Genomic DNA, 17,957 nt, shown 5'->3' with positions numbered 1-17,957 from the left:
TGTGCCTGTGAGTAAACCCTTACTCCAATCCTTATAAAGAATGTAGCTTATGGTATGTTATCAGTAAAATATACATTTTTCGATTTAAACATTAAAAAGGGTCAAAGAATAAAAAAAAAGTTAATTTCTGTGCAAAAGACTGCACATATTTGATAGAATTCTTACCCAGTTAAAAGTTTTTAAACATTTCTAGGTCTTTAGGAGCTACTGGAGGGGCTTTGTTCCAATCATCCTCAGGATAAGCCTCAAAGTTTGATGTATCACCTTCATGGGACACCTTTGGCATGATTGGAGGCTAGTGAAAGAAAGAACAGAATAACACAATCAAGCATTAAATGCAACTATTTGGGGTAAACCTTTCTTTAGAGGAAACAAAAAAAAAAAAAAGAGGAATAAAGGCATGGTCTGTTTCTGTAAATGCTAGCTACCTGACTGTTAAACTGACTTATTTGCTTTAATACATTTTCTTGACCTGGAACAAGTATACATATCAGGAACATCAAACAAAAGTCAATACATTTTTTCATACTTGCTTTGGTTCAGTGACCTGAAGTATCTTAGCTACAGAGATGGTGGTCTGACCTGGTATAAAGAGTTAATACGTGTGATGCAGTATACCATCACAGCTGCAAGATAAATTCTCTCAATATCTAAAGTCAGCAGACTGCGCAGATTTCCCTGCACAGCACAGTTATCCCTGTGCCATTATAAACATATAGAATGATAATTGTCCTAAAAATGGCTTGCAATACAGAAATAATTTACTGGATCTTCAGATATACTGTAGCTTCTAGCAAGATCTACTGGTGTACAAGCATCTTTAAAGAAACCTGTAGGCCATTGTTGACACTTTTAAAAAAGCGAACTGTCTGCCTAGCATGATGACAGACAATGAGGAACTGGGGAATGCTCCTCGTTTGTATTTTAAGGCTTCCTTTTCAATTTGCCTGGGGTGTAATTTTAATGTTTCTTCATCCGGTTTTGTAAAAATAGCTCAAATAAAAAACATAGTTCATCTTACATTTATTCATTAAATATAACGTGTAAATTCCTAACATTACTTTGTCTTCATACCTTTAATTTTCGTTGTGGTACCGCATCCCAGTCTATAGATCTAAACCACCTGTGGCGCTTGACGTCTTCTGCTCCATTCTTCAAGAAAAAATATAGAATTTGACCAGCTTTATATTGTTTTCTTATATGTAACATGTGTAAAGTATAACTGAAATAAAGAGAGTTATAGTACAAAAGATAAAAAGCATGTGCACATTGTTTAAGGAAGAATTCTATTCTAAGAGAAAAGCAGGATTTTGCTTTAGTGATTTAGTAGTTTTGTGAAGTCAGCAAATCTACCTAATACTGTTACTTCCCAAGGATACTGAACCTGTATTCAATTCCAAAGTCCTACAGCTCAAGCAGAGATTAATACCAAACATCCAATGCTCCCTGAATGTATAGTCAAATATCTTATAACCATGAGAGGTAACGTTTGGCCTCAAGGGCAAACTCAACCAATCAGACCTTTCATGGGAAGGACAGATTTCAGAGGGCATAGTAGTATTCTAAGACACACACCAAACAATACTTAGGCTTAGAGTAGATATTTAAAGTGATATTAAACTACTAGTTTTTAAGCACATTCAGCAGCAGATTTAAGCACTTACTGAGTATGCAGCTCAGCTTCCTCTGATTGGCTGAGGCAGAGAGGTGGGCTGATAATGTCATGATCTCCGACTCAGCCAATCAGAAGAAGCTTTGTATTCATTATGAGAATACAAAGCTGCCTTTGAATGGATGAGTTCAGCTCAGCCCGACGCTATTTTGTTTCGGGTATGAGACAGGAAGTGTAGTCTAAAGAAATAGGGGATTGGCGCTGTTCACTGATAGAGAATGATAATGAATAAATCAATAAACTATACAAACTGCTAACAAAAGGAAAACATAACCCCTCAATGTTGGGTGGATAAAACGTGTAACACAATGTAAATAATTGTTAAAAAATGGATATATGTGCTAAGAATGGTCAAAGGATGTGCAGAATACCTAAGTTGCAAAAGTTGTTATCACAAAATAAAATTGGTAAATAAAACACCAAGCATTAACAAAGGTGAATGATCAATCAGGTGTATATAAAAAAAAAAAAAAAAAAAAAAAATGTATGTGTGCAATGAAAGATATGAGTGGATATACCTAAAAAAGAGGGCAAAACACCGTGTTGCCCACTGGAAATAAATATGTGTACTGGTAAAGCTGAATCGTGTTGGAAAATTTATATGTGAAAAAATGTAAGAATATATATAAAAAATGTGGAAATATGTATAATAATCGGCATGTGATCCTCAAGGCTGATACACAGACCAGCGCAAAAACTAAAAAGAGGTGATCAAATACCACCAAAAGAAGACTCTATTTGTGGGGAAAAAAGGACGTCAAATTTTGTTTGGGTGCAGCGGTGCACGACGGCGCAATTGTCAATTAAAACGACGCAGTGCCGGATCGCAAAAAGTGCTCCGGTCAGGAAGGGCGTAAAATCTTCCGAGGCTGAAGCGGTTAAAGGAACCACCATGGGATTTACTCTGAACACATTGTGACATTAGGTGTGGCATGGGTGTATGAAGATCCCTATTCCCCATTCCATAAGGAAGAGAAAGATTGAAGCTTACCAGCACACAGTGATCGGGTGACACAGGTGGAAATTAGGTGGTGAAGGGGACACCAACCGCTTGGATCATCGGATCATCTACATGCTCATTACCCCTGCAGGGGTTGGGCACTCTGGTGAGTGGGGGCACTAGAGGGGACTCCACACGGGACAACATATACTCATTGGGACAGACCTATCCGCAACCTTTGAAGATATATCAGCTGGCTGCATAAGAACTGTTTTTTATTCACGGATATAATAACTTTTTATATATTTTTTAATAATTGATCTGGTTGCTTGGACTCTCATTTTCTTTTTGGTTTTTTCACCTTTTTGTTTTTTGTGCACTTAGATTGTCTGCACATCACATGCCGATTATTATACATATTTCCACATTTTTTATATATATTCTTACATTTTTTCACATATAAATTTTCCAACACGATTCAGCTTTACCAGTACACATATTTATTTCCAGTGGGCAACACGGTGTTTTGCCCTCTTTTTTAGGTATATCCACTCATATCTTTCATTGCACACATACATTTTTTTTTTTTTTTTTTTTTTATATACACCTGATTGATCATTCACCTTTGTTAATGCTTGGTGTTTTATTTACCAATTTTATTTTGTGATAACAACTTTTGCAACTTAGGTATTCTGCACATCCTTTGACCATTCTTAGCACATATATCCATTTTTTAACAATTATTTACATTGTGTTACACGTTTTATCCACCCAACATTGAGGGGTTATGTTTTCCTTTTGTTAGCAGTTTGTATAGTTTATTGATTTATTCATTATCATTCTCTATCAGTGAACAGCGCCAATCCCCTATTTCTTTAGACTACACTATTATTGGATTGCACCATTGGTGCTTTCTCTTTTAGGGGGGCTGCAGTTCGGTTATAAGCCCGTCCTAAGCGCGGAACACCATTATATACATGAGACAGGAAGGTCTTGTCTCACTCCCCACACACAGTGCTGTATACTGTATGTAGCTGAGGCTACATACAGTATACAAAGAGCGCCCAGCAGGCACACATGTTCGTGAAGGAAATAGTTTTTTTGGGCCAGCTTGACCCAAACAAACTATCTAAAGTGAATGTAAACCTGCACATCAGCTTTACCCTAGCATTTTTAATAACTGATAGACCCAAATATACACATCCAGAGCCTAAGTAGTGTGGATGTCATCTACTGACCTTGCTACATGCAGTATGTAAAACTGCATGGTTAGATCTAACTGTGCTAGCTGTGTATATACTTCACCAACCTTCATATTTCCAAGTCTTCTAGTTCGATCCACAACAAGGAGCTTCTTTATAAGGTCTCTGTAAAGATAGAGACAGACAAATAATATTAATTTAAACGACAATATATTTAATAACAAACTTGGCAATTTTATATAACAGTAGTATCAAAGCCTCACGTTTTCTTAATAATTAGATCTGACTAAGCCACATAAGCAGGAGGACAATAAATGTTTTCCTCAGGAAAAAGCAAGAATCACAATTCATGGTGTTTAAAACTGCTGCCTCCAACCTGCTCTGTGCCTCTTTCCTGAGCTTTCAGCTGGGAGAAGTGCACTTACAACTTCACAGAAAGTGCCCTGAACCCCTTCCTAGTGCTGCCACACACGCATGTACCAATCTATAGTCCTCTCTGGCTACCTACTTGGAGCATTTCCTCCTGGATGCATAAACAAAAGGGTGGCTCATAGGACCCTGCAAGGAAACAAAGCCACTCAAGAATCCAGGGCATGGAGCAGCAATCTTCAGACTGGCTCAAATAAGAAAAGCAAGCTTTTAAAGAGGAAGGAGGAGTAGCAGAGAAGGTAAGTGCGGTAAGGTAAGACTAATAATACTTTAACATGCTCACATACTAAGAATTCAGTAAGGATTGTACAAAGACATGCATGTGCACTGTATGGTCAGCTATTTTCAAATAGCTGCTAACCTCTTATTCCTGCTTAGCCACAGCTAAGTAGGAATGGGGTAGCCATGTGACATTTTTGAGGAATTCAATTAGTGAATCGCTATAAAGAACACCGCAAGGCGTGATGCTAGTAGTATCTATACATTTAGGAATATACAAAAATTCTAGCTTGAGCTAAATGATTCTGATGCCCAAATGAAAGAAATCAGATTTGATAATATAAGCCGCTGCACTACATAAACCTGTTAGACATTTTAACGATATTGTCATAGTTTTCTTCCATCTTTGAGAAATCCTGGAATGCAGATTACAGCCTGGAAACTGAATTTTCTCCCTCCTGCAATAAAACTGTCCAGATGTGACCATCTTTTATTACAGTACATTGTGACATAGGTAAATGGTTTCCTTACTATAGCTACATGTTGAAATATGTACATTTTGTAGCAAATATTTGTAGCATAAAAAATAATTTTCAAACTAAAGACGAGGATAAGTTATGTAGATCGAAACAGGTATTTTCTTGTACTATTTTCTCAAGAAATACATCAGTGTATTGTTGTTTCGGCTTTTCTGCGTGTAGGAATAAGGAAAGGGATGGTCGGCACTTAGGATGACATCCAAGAAATAGTATTCCTTATTGAAAAGACATGTACATAGCTGTAAAAACTACCACGCGTTTCGGACAATTGTCCTTAGCCATGACTACAAACTAACCTCCAAAACGCGTAGGATGTTTTTACAACATTGTACATGTCCTTTCATCATGCACTTACATGACCTGAATACAGCCATAACCCACTTTTAAGTGCACAATGGGACCAGAGCATGTATGTAAAACAAAAATATACTTAAAGTGAACCAATACCCTTTTTCACTTCTGGGGGGGTCAGGGGCTGTAGTGGGGGTGTCAGGGACTGTAGAGGGGGGTCAGGGGCTGTAGTGGGGGGAATCAGGGCCTATAATGGAGGGCCATGAGCTGTAGTGGGGTGGTCAGGGAGTGAAGTTTATAGTACTGTACAGCAGTGTAGAGGAATCCATTTACGTTTTAGGCAGCAACTGTGGGCTGGCGGGCAACTGTGGGCTGGCGGGAACTCCAGGCCATACTGCAGCTGTGCGGCATGGATGTCTGTATTTGCGAGCTTATTTATGTACACTTGCGGGTATGTCAGTACTTGTGAGTGTACTTAAAGCGTGGTATGCCTGTAGACATTATTAATTGTCTGGTGTATTGATAGATATGCACTTATTCATTACCCCTTCTTTGTAACATTTAGACACATATTCCTGATTCACTTGGATTTTTATTTTGATTATACAGCAATTTATATTGTAACAAGTTAGTAAAAGCAAAGCGCCACATCATTCAGTATTTTCAACTGTCAATAAAAGAATGCTATTTTTTGGATGTCATCCTGAGTGCCAACCATCCCTTTCCTTATTTTGGTACGCTGGAGGTGTCGGCAGCTATGAGGTCTGAGTACCGGGCGGAGCTATTTTGTGGGGAGGTTGCAGCACCTAGACACCTGTTCTCTCTTTCTGCGTATAACATTGCCAAATGGCTGAAGATTAGATAAAAAAGTGTCTGCTACACCTTCTCTTGAGGGAAGAGAGCAAACTGAGTCTAACAAGGCTCCACATGCACAACTGCACAAGAGGATATGGACATCAGTTTGGTAAATGGATGTCCTCAGATGGCTGCTTGTTTACAAGATACTCCCCAAATACCAAGATCATCTTCAACAATAAAAATACAACTCCATAATACTGTAGCAAACAAAATGAAAAGTAGCAAACAAAATGAAAAGGATAGGAAAAGTGCATAGTCATTGGATAGTGAATGACTGGAAAATAGCTTTATGGACGTAGAAGTCCAAGCACAAAGTGTGGCTCAAGTAAGGGATCATATGTTAGATGTAAAACAAATGAAAAAATGTAGGACTAGTGCTGGATGTCCTCTGTAAAGCATGCCAGAGGACATGTTATGAGTTGCTTTGGTGCCAACAGGATCGGAGATTTACAGAGTACAAGAAATACTCAACAGTTTCTTCATGCAGCAGGGAAATGATCCAAAACGTATCTTTAAGCAATGTAAATACCGATTTGGTGAAGAAACACAAAGATGGAGTGTTATCTTAGATGCACTGGCTAGAACAACTGCCACATTAACCTCTTCAACTCCAGAAGGTTTACCCCCTTCATGACCAAGCCATTTTTTGCTATACGGCACTGCATTACTTTAACTGACAATTGCGCGGTCGTGCAATGCAGAACACAAATAAAATTGATGTCCTTTTTCCCCACAAATAGAACTTTCTTTTAGTGGTATTTGATCACCTCTGCGGTTTTTATTTTGTGCGCTATAAACAAAAAAAAGCATCAGTTTTGAAAAATATATACATATTTCTTTACTTTCTGCTATAAAACACATCCAATAAAAAAAAAATAAAAAAAAAAAAAAAATAAATAAAACTTCTTCTTCAATTTAGGCCAATATGTATTCTGCTGCATATTTTTGGTAAAACAAAATTCCAATAAGGCTATATTGATTGGTTTACGCAAAAGTTATAGCGTCTACAAACTATGGGATAGATTTATGGAATTTTTTTTTTTTTTACTAGTAATGGTGGCAATCAGCGACTTATAACGGGACTGCGACACTGATCATCAGACACTAAATGACACTTTTTTTGGAGACCAGTGACACTAATGCAGCGATCGGTGCTAAATAATATGCACTGTAACTGTACTAATGACACTGACAGGGAAGGGGTCAACACCAGGGGCAATCAAAGGGTTAAATGTGTTGCCTGGGAGTGCTTTCTAACTGCTTAGCAGAAACACAAGATCTCTGTGTTCTCCCGTAACAGAACGGCGATCTGCCTTGTTTATATGGGCAGATTGCAGTTCTATCTGCCTCGGGAACGATCAGCGGGTCAAGGATGACATCGGGTCCGTGGGACCGGCTGATTGGTTCCCACTGTGTCCAATCACAGCAGGAACTGTTTGCAGGAGGTGTGCGCCCGAGACCCAGGAAACAAAATCACGTACAGGTTTCGTGCTGAAGGGCTGCCCTACAGCGCTATATATGCGTGGAGTGGTCTGGAAGCTGTTAAAGTGGAAGTAAGCTTCCATCACTAACTTTTACCTATAGGTAAGCCTATAATAAGGCTTACCTATAGGTAGTGTAAATATCTCCTAAACGTGCACAATTTAGGAGATACTTACTGTACATGCAGCCAGTGACATCAATGGCGCATGCGCTCTGAAGAAACGGCCACCCGCACCACGCCTTTAAAACCCTGTGCCGTAAACAGCAGCTCCCGCACACATGCGTGGGAGTGAAGGCATCGCAGCTCTGGCCAGTCACAGAGCCGAAGTCCGCAAACCCAGGAGCAATATGGGTGAAAATGGGAGCGCCTGCAGCTATGACATCACGGCGCTGGAAGAGCTTCATTTTAAGGTAAGTTTAACATAATGTGCTAGTATGCAATGCATACTAGCACATTATAACATTACTTTGCAGGGTAAGAAAAAAATACCATCCAGCGGTTTACAACCACTTTAAGCATTTGTGGGAGAAGCTGGACAAATCAGAAAAGTCCCCTACAAGCCATTCACCCCCAAAGGGAGAGCCACAGCATGCAAGGGTTGATAGTTATGTCCCGTACACACGATCAGAAATTCCGCCAGCAAAAGTCGGATGTCAGCTTTTGGTCAGAAATTCAGGCCGTGTGTATGCTCCATCGGACTTTTGCTGGCAGAATTCCAACCAGCAAAAGATTGAGAGCAGGTTCTCTATTTTTCAGTCGGAAAAAGTTCCTATCCGAAAATGCGATCGTCTGTATGCAATTCGGCCGCGCAAAAAATCAAGCATGCTCGGAAACAATTCGACGTATGCTTGGGAGCATTGAACTTCATTTTCTCGGATCGTCGTAGTGTTGTACGTCACCACGTTCTTGACGGTCGAAAGTTCAGAGAACTTTTGTGTGACCGTGTGTATGCAAGGCAAGCTTGAGCGGAATTCTGTCGGAAAAACCATCCAAGTTTTTTCTGACGGAAAGTCCGCTCGTGTGTACGCGGCATTACACTGAATATTTCACTGAATACTGAATGTCTGCTAGCTATAATAAATGCTAATAGAGGCTTCCCTAATGAATTTAAAGTTTAGTGAGCAGGACAGTATATAAAAAAGACTTGTTAAATTGTCAATATAATGGCTATATGTTCTGATCAATTAAATTTTACTTTGGTAAAGAATCAATTGTTATTAAAAACATGAAAATGTGTATGCGATTCTGAACTTGTTAATGTTAGCATATGTGAAAATAATTTCTGTCACTTTTGGACACTCATTTACAGCATGCTTATCTCAACCCAGAGTATTAAGTATCATTTCTGTCTGCTGCCTTGTTCCTCTGCTATCAGAGTGACAGGGGAGGGAGCTCCAGCACAGTGTCTGTAATTGAAGGCCCTAGCTCTGCTCCTGTGTGCTGTTTGAAGGGGGTGTGTCCCTTCACTTCAATCAGCTCTCTGAACTTTTCTCACTGAGATCTGTAGAGTGAAAATTCAGCTCCCTGTTTTCTGAAAGCTCACACATGCTGTATACATTCTGGACTTTGACCGAATGTAAAGAAAAGATGGCTGCAAATAAACAGGTACAACATATGTAGGAGGATTTCATTAATCTCTGTGGAATTGACTTACTAAAACTGGAGAGTGCAAAAATCTGGTGCAGCTCTGCACAGAAACCAATCAGCTTCCAGGGTTATTTTTCAAAGCTTAATTGAACAAGCTGAAGTTAGAAGCAGATTGGCGACCATGAACAGCTGCACCAGATATTTGCAGTCTCCACATTTAGTAGATCAACACCTGTGCATCACCTGAGGCTAGTCATTTCACTTGAAATATGTAAGGGTTTACAAGCCCAGGTTCACACTGACAGCAGGAATTAAATTGTGTGAGTTCAGCTGAAATTTCATTCCTCCATGTCAGTCCCAACTTCGGGGGCAATTTCAGAGATATCTGTGCATGTTGCTGGACAGATATCAATGAAAATCGCACCCCTAAGTCGCCAAAAGCAGTACAGAAACTACTTTTGGGAACCGGTGCGGTGCCGCAACGATTCGGATGTTGCCATTGCCGGCAATTGTCACCAATTTGGCATGCGATTTGACATGTCAAATCGCATGCCAAATTTCTGCAATGTGAACCTAGGCTAAGTCAAACATGGGCAGCTAAAATGTTTAGAAGTAATGGTACAACCTCCATACTTATCTCATGATAGTCAGTTTACCTGATGTCCTGCCCAGTCACCCAACAGAAGGACACTTTAGAAGAAAGATGTAGAAGGTAAAATTCTAAAATCTTTGTTAAAGCCTTTAGCTGGACCTAGCATCACATTTTTTCCTGTTAACGACACATTACTGTAACATTGTTTACAAAACAAATTTATTACCGCTTGAAGTGATCACAGTACACCTTCCAATAATGATTAATCTATCTTTACCCCTAAATGCTGGCACCATCTTTGTACAGGCATCTTCCCAGGTCGGCATGTACTTTTTGGAGTAAGATGCCGACACATAGATGCCACAATGTTGATCCTGGTACCTGCACAGTATTCGTTATGTTGCTGGCTGTGTATACCGCCATTTGTTACAAAATGACAAGCGTTCTAGAGGGTAATAACTGGTGGAGAGGAAAATGAGGAAATGCTTCCTCCTTCCTGCAGCAAGATGAATGACAAATTTCCCCCAGGTGGCATCTGTCTAGACATATATAACTGAATTGGGTTCATTGATTGCTTCCTAATAGTAAAGGTACAGCTCTTTGAAAAAGGTTGGCTGTTGCTAAATACTGGAATTCATTCTGGCACACTTTTGAAGTTATTGACAGGTGCACTTAAAAGCTTAACTCCAGGCACATTGATGCAGCATTGTATTTATTAACACATCAATAAATGTGATGTTTTTAAATGTAAAAAATGTAAATACAGGAGTTTGACTTGTATTTCAGTCAATTATACAGCAGAGCTTAGCCTGGCGCAGGCAGAAGCAGTGTAAAGAGCCAGTCGAGTTGTGCTGCATTGCTTATATTCTAGCAAAGGACCTGCAGATAGAAGAAGAGTAGAGAGTTACAAAGAGATGAGCTCATCAGTCTGCTATTTCTTGTTTCACTGTCAATTCACAGGGTGGGAAAAGGACCAGACCTGTAAAGCCCCTTTCAGATCTGTGGATCCGTATTTAGGCATCCGCTTGCTCAGCGGGGATCGCTCTGTCGATCCCCGCTGAGCCGGTGGATGACAAGTCCGCCTCTGAACATTGTGCAGGGACGGACCTGTCAGAGAGACCGCTTTCCTCTATGGGGAGATCGGATGATTACAGACCGCCTGTCCGTTTTCATCCAATCCGATAGACGGATGGAAAATAGGACATCCAACTGTCTGGATTTTGCGGAGCAGATCGGATTGGATGTCAGCGGACATGTCACCGCTGACATCCGACGCTCCATAGAGCTGTATGGAGCGACCATTAAGGTCCGCCTGAAAAAAAACTGACAGGCGGATCTGAACAGTCCGCACATGTGAAAGGGGCCTAAGGCTGGATTCACACCTATGCATTTTTAGTGCTTTTTGCATTTTGCAGATTTGTACTACAGTCCATTTAACATGGTTTCCTATGGAACACGTTCTGTAGTGCAAATATGCAAAAAGCACTAAAAATGCATAGATGTGAATCCAGCCTTAGTGTTTCTTAACTGCAGTAAAGAGAAAAATCAAGTCTCCTGCCTTGCCAGACAGGGCTGTGGTGGTGTGTGGTACAGCTGTACATCTCAGGAGTAGATAGAAAACATACACATCCTTTGGCATGTAAAACAGCTCCCATTTATATCCATTTATTTTGTTATTTGAAGTAGTTAAAGCGTTTGTTACCCCAACAGTTCATATTCCTGATATGTGCCTGCTGTAACATGTACTTGTATGAGAAAGTCTCCTGTTCTCTTTGTATTGCTTCCTTTATGTGAAATCCCTGGTGTTCCTGCTAGTCCCTCTGCTTTCCTATTACAAACTGACCACACTAAGCAGGAGAGTAGATCATGATCAGTTCTCTAGCTACGTTGGGAATTCAGCCTGCTCTCCCCCAATGATCAGACTTATCCTGACATGCCCCCCCCCCCACCCCTCCTGCACAGCCATTCACTGGCAAGCTCAGTGTGCTGCTGCTTCTCCTCCCCCCAGCTCCTATGCAGCTGAGAACAGAGGGAAGGTGATCAAGGGGAAAGGGGTATTTATAATTTTTTTTTTATATCAATACAAAAATGTTTTGCCTTTCATTTCTATTTTAAACTGAATAGTTGTTTTACAAGGTGATACAATCACTTTAACTCCTTCACAACTAAGCTTAAAACACATATTAATGCCTAAGCACAATTTTGCAACTTTAACATGTATTAGTAAAACCATACATATGATCACAACTCCTTTGTGCATTTAGGTGGATTATACCTTGTTTTTTCAAGACAAATATCTCCTGTTTTTTTTTATTACTATTATCAAAGGAAAGCTGGGCCAAAATAGTAAAAACATTTTTTTTTTAAATGTGGCTGTATACTTCTTGTTACTACCAAAGTCTATCACCAAAGAACAACCCAAAATAAATCCTCCTGCTCCTGACGATCGCAGCAATACCTTATTGTATGCATTATGTGTATGTTATTTGTACCCGTAGTAAAGACCAGAAACAATAGTGCACATTTTGCTTTTTTTTTGTCCTACCTAAAACACACTGGACAATGACAATGATACAAATTTAAAAAAATAAATAAAAATCCTGCCCAAAATATAGTGACCTTACTTGATCCAAACACTATCCCCGGCACTGATCAAACCTTGATCTAGGTATTTTTTATTATTTCATTATTTTTCTCTCTGCAAGGAGAGAGAAAGGTTCAATCTATCTTTCCTCTCCATTCACAGAGACAGAGAGAGAAACGCAGGGTGGGCTTCATAGTGACGGATCACTGTGGTAGCCAATCAGAGGCTACCACAGCAAATAAGTGACCCGGAATCGGGAGTTCTGGGTCCAAATCGTTAGTACAGGACCCGGGGCTCTCAGCGAGACCTCGGTCTCTGCTGGGAGCACACTGTGCGGCGCATATATGCGACCCCATGGCAAAAAGCCCAGTGCAGAGGGGCTGCATATATGTGTTACGTTGGTGTTAAGCTTTAAATGTGGACAACACTGAACTACATGGTGTGCTTACCTTTAAATCACAGATTCAGAGCTGAATACTTAAAATTCTGTATAAAAGCTTTAAAATATATAATTGTGGAAGTTATTACTAGTCTCTAAATCAGGGGTAGGCAACCTCGGCACTCCAGCTGTGGTGAACCTACAAATACCATCATGCCTCTGCCTCTAGGAGTCATGCCTGTGAATGTCAAGGTTTTGCAATGTCTCATGGAACTTGTAGTTTCACCACAGCTGGAGGGCCGAGGTTGCCTAACCCCACTCCAAATGAACAAAAAAATGTCTACTGGGACTTTTTAAGGAATAAACTAGGAATTTAAAGTAAATAAATACAAGAAAAATAAATGTAGGGATTTAAAGCATCAGAAAAGACTCCTGCATAGATATACCAGAGCCATGTGCTTTATCTGCACAGACATACCTTTATGATTACTTTGGGCGTACCAAGAAAACGATTAAATGAGAATATTTCTGTTACCCGTAATGGTAATCAGCAAATCAGCATTTAATGGAAATAGAAGAGCTTTGTCTGCCCCTCAACCCAAGGAAGAACATGCTACTGACCTAAAGTGATGAGAAACTGAATCATGTATCCACTAAACTTGAATGCTGACCCAGGAACGCATGACTTCATTCACTGCTTGGTACCAAAATGTTTCTGATTTATTTCCCTTCAAAATTCCCATGGGATGCTTAAATCATTGGTTTAAAAAAACAAATTCAAACCAGATATACCTTGCAAATCATGTCCCTAACTTCTAATACTTAGTCTTGATCTATGGTAATGTGCTGTACTTATTTCTCGGTTCAGGAACTCTGTAATACTACTACACACTGGCAACAAACCAGACATGAAAGCTTTCCAGTTATGTACAGACTGTAAGTGGATTTAAACGTAAACTAAATGCTTGTAATAAAAGGCTGCCCTAAATGGGTTTCCTTGGCTTAAAGAATGTTAAATTAAGTACTGTAATCAAGTACAGCATTATAAAAAATGCCATCATAAATTTGGAAATCGGGAATCTTAATGTAGGTGTGCAGCGTGCAAATGATAAATACCGACCTATAACTGTCAAAAACACATAGTAAATCAAGTACATAAATCATTCATCTGGGCTTTAATATAGGCTACAAATTATGACGACTGATTATAAAAAAATGTTCAGTTGATCCATTATTGACCTTTCCGGAATTGAAAGAATTTAAAGGTCTCATTCTTTCACAAATCCTCAAAAATAAGGAGATTATTTAGCATTTAAGTATAGAAGGTGAAACCATGCCAATCAGTCCTTTATGCCCCTGTGGCCAACTGTAAATACAAAACTTCTGGTTTATAGTAGAGAAATGGCCAGTCAAATAGGGCCATTTAATAAAGACTACATACAGCTTCTTCAAGCTTGTAGGTCATAATAAGTGCAGTGCATGGATACAATAACTTCTATAGAATAGGACTTGTTGAGTGTCACGGTAGTAGTGGACCATCTGTGTCACCAGACAAGTGTAGGACATCAAGAATGCCAAGGCCCAAAATGTAAGCAGCTGCCCTTTATTTATGAGCACATCACATAAGGGTTGATGGGCTTTGCTGTGTGCAGCTCCCAGGTTGCGGCCTTCAGATACATCATGATTGGCAACATCTGACAGCAATGAGATGTGTACAGAATTGAGAGACAGCATTGGGGACAAGATGGCTGGTTTGGTAACCTAAATACATTGACAGAGTAGGCTTTGCCACAGGTTTCTAGGAAAGACAAAATCCTTTGAGCAAAGGAAGATGAACAGAAATTAAGCATTCGGGGCCCAAGTAGGAAACCACACACTGGTTCTAGGATGCAGCTACAGCAGGGACAGCAGCACAGGAGAGTTCTGAAGATCGCAAATTGTGACATCAGGTTATACATCACTGACCTTGAGAAACTTCTGCTTCAATTGTCCAGGTGACTTCAACTGACATTCAAATGGTGTATAATCTGTAGCTGTCCGGTTTTTCTATACGTTGATATACTTAATACATTGAAAAGTACTATATGAGTTCTTACTAGGTAAAAGAGGGGGAATTTAGCCCAAAGATTAGTTGGGAGTGAAATAACTTGCACATGTGCTTAAAAACAAGTTAGGAAGGTTACTGTATTTCAGATGTATGGTTTACATAGAAATTTAGCAATATAAATTAGACAATGGGGATTAAGCCAGGAGCACACACTGGCCGAATATTGGCCGGTTGGAAAAAAACAGCTGACATTCGGTCAATGTGTACATCAGCTTGTCCAACAGAAGCTGACTGAGTGGCCGGCTTCTGTCAAATGGGCATCTCTACTGTAAACCATGCTGGGAAAACCAGCATCTGATGGACAACCAATCAGGGCTTGCAGCGGGAAGTGGGGGCAGTCCTCCTATCACAACACATTATCTAAGTGGAAAGATCGCTATACTGACTTTGCATAGTTAGTACCGTGAGCTCCTCCCTCTTCAGTTTTTTTGTTCAGCCCACTGGGTTGCATGAAAAAAAATGTAAAGTGTTTACTTTATCAGATTGTGAATGGTGTATATGTGTCACCTAGGTCTCTCACCTACATGAAACAAACTTTGTTTCCCAAGGTTTTAATAGGTTCTGTAGAACTTTGGGTGGGAAAAGTCTTCGTTCCTAGGTCCACATCCTACCTGGTAGCCAGACCACATTACTCTCAGCAATGCACAGGGCTATATTTTGCTGTGAGAGCCTGCTGTTGTATGAAAAGGCTGACTGCCGACAGAACAGTAAAAAGAAAGTGCTGCCTGTTTTGGGGAATACACTAAGAAGCACCCTGTTAGTAAGAAATTGACATATGTTTAGCTAGTTGCTCGGACAAATATTTTGTTTGCTTTTGTTATGGAATAGCTGTACAAAACACTCCTGCATTAAAAACTGTTTGCTGCCTTGCTGAAAAAATGTACAGTGCAAACTGGTGTCTCTGTATCCTGCATAGTTTACTGCTGCCAATACTATTTTAGCCTATCCTGCTTACAATATATATGGTGGCAATCTGTCCCTACTACAGAGGAGCTTATAATTCTAAAGGACCAGCACACACCCTGGTATAAAATATAACTGTCATTAATACCCATGCAAAACTTGTCTACCCATAAAAATAAAACCACTTGTCTACTTCCATACATTGTTAAACCGTGTAGTTGTGGAAGAGATCACCCTCGGGCAGCCAGAGCCCAAGATAAAGGCTAATATTTGAGCCATCATGTAGCTCAAATCACATACACAGGGCACAGAGCTGATTCGAGTAGTGGAGAGGTGGATCACCCTGTGGCTTTTCTTTATTTCTCAGGTGCTCGGGTCACAAGATCTTTGTTGTACTCCACCTTACACCTTATTTAGATTGGGGAGTAAATTTGCATGCTATCTAGTGGGTATTGTGAAGATTCTCATGCCTAGCGTGTTTCTCCTTCTACTCCACCTGTAACTTTTTTTAAAAATGTAAACTATACTGTATAAAACAATGTTGGTGCTCCTCATTTAGACCTATATCAATACAACATCTTGCAGAATGTGTCCTCTATCACAGACTTACCTTGTGCTATGTGACATGTCACATTACAGCTGTGAAAAAGGGGGGGGGGGGGGGGTAACGTCTTTAGTGACCCTGAGAACTGAGAACTAGAGACCTAATAGAGATATGGGGGTTTATTTACTAAAACTGGAGAGTGCAAAATCAGGCTCACTTCCAGGTTTTATTGCCAAAGCTTAAATGAATAAGCCAAGGTTAGAAGCTGATTGGTTTCCTTGCAGAAGTGAGCAAGATTTTGCACTCTCTAGCTTTAGTAAATAAACCCCACGGTCTAGTTATTTCAAGAAGGAAGAGTGCAGCTTTTCAACCGAATAACCTCCCACCTGCACCAACAATCCAACCAATTTTTTATTCACTTCACATCATGGAAAAGCCAGCTGGAGGAATGAGACATCACCTGCTCCATCAAGAGCAGTGAATGATAGGTTGAATAAATGTACCCTTTATGACATTTCCAAATGAATCATGTTTACACAAGGAAGGAACTTACTTCACATAAAGATCTAGATGTCTTGGAAAGTCTATTTTGCCGGCCAAAATTTTCTGATATATGCCAAACGGATTGTCATCAAAAAATGGAGGAAACCTATAAAAACAGAGATTTGAAACAATCACTACAAGCCTTTTAAGAATAAATATTTGATTGGTTTCCATTTTGACTGTAAACATTACCACCATATATGCCATATACATGTCTAGTAAAACCATGGTCCGGTAATAAATTGCTAAAGAAGTCTGAAAAGCATTGAGTGCCTCTTTAATGAATCATGGCCATGTACAGGATATCTTTCTAGAGAGTGTGCACCAGAGTGTTGGGGTATTACTTCATTTGATAGATTGAGTTTACTTGGACATGACAATTATTTTGTTGAGTGTGGGAGCTCACTACAGATATTTTAAGAGCAGACTTAAAGGAGCCAGCCTCAATGTTGCATATAAAAATATTTATTGACGTCAGGTACCATGAGTGCAGATCAATGAACTTCCTGCATTTTACCCTTTCATTCATTACCAATGTAAAAACATCTGTTCTGTGGATTAGATTTCTTTTAATCTTCTCCATATACTGTATGCAGACTTGTAGCTACATCTTTACCTTCCTCATCCTTGAGTATTCATACATAACTTATACGGTATCTATGACAGGAGGGCTGCTATCATTACTTATTCATTAGCAGGTTATGATGGCCCACAAACCTGGATTCTGTTAGCGTAATTAAATGTAATGTGCACTAAGTGATGCAAACACATTAAAAAGAAGACAGGGACCATCCTCTGTAATCTTCGGTAAGTCAGAGATGTAGATGTGCTGGCAAATTCTAGATACTGCCACTTTCACTATTCATTTTTAACAAGAGCTGTAGAATAGGGTAATAAAATACACAGTATAATCTTGAAAAGGGTGGTGAATTTACCGAAGTGCACTAGTAATAAAGTGCAAAGGGCAGCAGCAAAAGCTCAGGGAAAAAATCAGCAGCAGTTCCGAAAGCTGGTGAAGGTCCAGGGGCAGGGACAGCTGGCAGGGATGGTCATACTATTATTTTTTTATTTCAGTTTTAGTTTTC

General features: G+C 39.7%; 1 protein-coding gene across 1 annotated transcript in view; it reads right to left on the bottom strand.

Moving 5' to 3' along the window:
• PRKX (protein kinase cAMP-dependent X-linked catalytic subunit) overlaps nt 1-17,957 on the bottom strand; it is a 230,558-nt gene that overhangs the window by 3,901 nt on the left and 208,700 nt on the right. Inside the window, exons 5-8 of the mRNA XM_073616384.1 lie at nt 16,883-16,978; nt 3,922-3,979; nt 1,075-1,152; nt 166-295 (exon numbers count right to left, since the gene is read on the bottom strand). Of these exons, the coding sequence (XP_073472485.1) occupies nt 170-295; nt 1,075-1,152; nt 3,922-3,979; nt 16,883-16,978 (358 nt within the window). The 3' untranslated portion in view covers nt 166-169. The remainder of the gene's footprint in view (nt 1-165; nt 296-1,074; nt 1,153-3,921; nt 3,980-16,882; nt 16,979-17,957) is intronic.

This window comes from Aquarana catesbeiana, linkage group LG02 (genome assembly GCF_042186555.1).
Source record: "Aquarana catesbeiana isolate 2022-GZ linkage group LG02, ASM4218655v1, whole genome shotgun sequence".
Lineage (NCBI taxonomy): Eukaryota > Metazoa > Chordata > Amphibia > Anura > Ranidae > Aquarana > Aquarana catesbeiana.
This window is presented reverse-complemented; position numbering and strand designations above follow the sequence as displayed.